The following is a 2,372-nucleotide window of genomic DNA, read 5'->3' as shown; positions in this document are numbered from 1 at the left end:
TCTCAAGAATACTACAAGGGAGGTGTTATTAACCAGAGTAGTATAGTGAGGATCAGAGAGAACTGAGCAACCCAAGATCACCGTATTAAATGTCAGAGTTGGTACTGTAATTCAGTCATTTGTGGCTATAAGGCTATGCTGTTTCCATTACAATCGTATTTTACTGTTGTATCTACCAAAGAAAATTGAACTTGAATTTACGTGTTTGGGTCAAAATTGAACCAGAATTCTATGAGTTTACCTAAGAAGATCTTGCACATTTATGATCAATATTTTTCTCCCCATTGTGAGTCCACTCAGAATCTATTTTCAATCCTCCCAATCTAAATACAGAACCTACTCCAAAAATAAACTTATTGTTGAGGAATTCTCTCTTAAGATTTGACCAGTGATGATTAGTTTGATGGCTTTTCGAAACCAAGGATAAAATACAGCATAGATCAAGGGATTCATAGCTGAGTTATAGTAAGCAATCCAAACTAATATTTCATAAATATAGGTGGGTGTGATGAATCCTAGGAAGGCATCAATTATTGTATCAATGAAGTATGGCGACCATGAAATCAGAAACGTTATCACTGCGATGCCCAACGTTTTTGCGGCTTTTCTCTCCCTCTTCGCCACTCTGTCTTTGTAGCTGTCTGATGATCTCACAGTCTTATTGCTCATACTTTCAACTTTTCTAGCCTGCTGTTTAGCAATGAGGTAAATCTTGAAGTAAACAATCATCATCACAAGTGTGGGTATGAAAAATAATAGAAAATTTACCAATACCCAACTTTGATTCACTGCAACTTGACATCCTCCCACACAGGTGAGAGCACTTACTAGTTCCTCCAGCCCAGCTTCATTTGCACCTGTGCCAAAAAGGGAAAAAGAATAAATAATGGAAAGGAGCCAGGAGAAGGCAATACATATGCCAGAAACAGATACAGTGAACCTGGTTGGGTAGACCAGAGGGTCAGTGATTGCAATGTATCTATCGAGAGAAATAAAACACAAGTGGTAGATAGAAGCATAACAGAATGACCCATCGAAACAAGAGTGAAATTTACAGTAACTCTCCCCAAAGTACCAGCAGCTCTCCACAGACCTCACTGCACTGAAGGGCATCACAGTGACTCCCACCAAGAAATCAGCACAGGCCAGGGAAGCGATGAGAAGATTGCCTGGAGAGTGCAGCTGCTTGAAATGAAGAACTGAAATCATCACCAAGAAGTTTCCAAATACAGTCAGCAAAGATCCAAAGCCAAACACTGTGTACAGAATCAGGCGGGAGGGTGGCGAGTAGGAGGTTTTGACACAGGATCCATTCACGTTCTCGTAGCAGAGCTGTGTAGCTACAGGAGACGGCAAATCACTGCCCATGATTCTCTGTTTTTATACCTGGAAAAGCTGTCATCCTCTACGGCCAAACATGTCATTCCAAATATGTCATTTCAAAAGTCCTTTAAAAAAAGTGTGTACAATATGTCAGCAATTGCCAGTACATTTTGGCCCTATTTTTCTGTAAGTACAAACTCTTATTTTCATGTTTAGAAACGGACTCATATCTTCATCTTAAAATAATTTACTTTGAACTGAATAAGCAGTTAATTTTTATCATTACATAAAATTCTGTTTATTTAAATATAAAAATCTTTCTTTGCATCACCTAGGATTTCTTATCTGAGAAGCGTTAGTCTTCCAAGAGCTGTTATAATGCATATACGAATGCCACATTTTATTAGCATTCTTTTCCTAATTTATCAGAGCTAGAATAACACTCAAAACACTCTGCCCCCTCAGGAAAGTAGCTAAATAATTGCAAATACCCAAAGCCCTTAAGATTGAATCCCCATAGCGCAATGTGTGGAAAGAAAAAACTTTAATAATGATTATATTTATGTAAAATAAGTTTACAAGCTTCGAATCCCTTGATGATATTTGACCTTTTCATGAAATAGAAAAGGAAATGAAAATAGTGCCTGTCTTTGAAAACCTTTGTCCAGAATTTGAAAGCCACACTGTTTATTTTTACTAATTATTGAGATTGCATTTTTATTTTTGTAAGAACTATTTACTTATGATTCCTGTTTGTCTCTAAAGCTCTTTCAGTAAAACTCCTCATCTCTTCCAGTATTGGTTTGTGCTAAAGAAATTAAACGCAGAATTAATATTGAACACTGGAATGCTTCAGTTTTAGTTTTAATAATTCTGATTTGGAAAAGTGGCAGAGCAGAGTACAAGGTATTCTCCTCAAGGAGATATAAAACAAACTGTAGGTACAAATAAACCGTAGTTCTTGCTAAGGTGTTTTTGTTTGTTTGTTTGTTTGTTTTTTAATAGGAACTGTGTGGAAGTTATTAAAAAGCCAAAATGTTTAATACTTA

At 36.6% G+C, this 2,372-nt stretch overlaps 1 protein-coding gene across 1 annotated transcript; it reads right to left on the bottom strand.

Annotated features, from left to right (window-relative positions):
- LOC308491708 (trace amine-associated receptor 7a-like) lies at positions 1-1,381 on the bottom strand. The gene has a single exon (XM_081035699.1). The coding sequence runs from the start codon at positions 1,366-1,368 to the stop codon at positions 337-339; it is 1,032 nt and encodes a 343-aa protein (XP_080891825.1). The 5' UTR covers positions 1,369-1,381; the 3' UTR covers positions 1-336.
- Between the last annotated feature and the right edge of the window lie 991 nt (positions 1,382-2,372).

This window comes from Rhinolophus hipposideros, assembly GCF_964194185.1.
Source record: "Rhinolophus hipposideros genome assembly, chromosome: 3".
NCBI classification, from domain to species: domain Eukaryota; kingdom Metazoa; phylum Chordata; class Mammalia; order Chiroptera; family Rhinolophidae; genus Rhinolophus; species Rhinolophus hipposideros.
The sequence above is the reverse complement of the archived record's forward strand: the minus strand, read 5'-3'. Positions and strand labels throughout refer to the sequence as shown.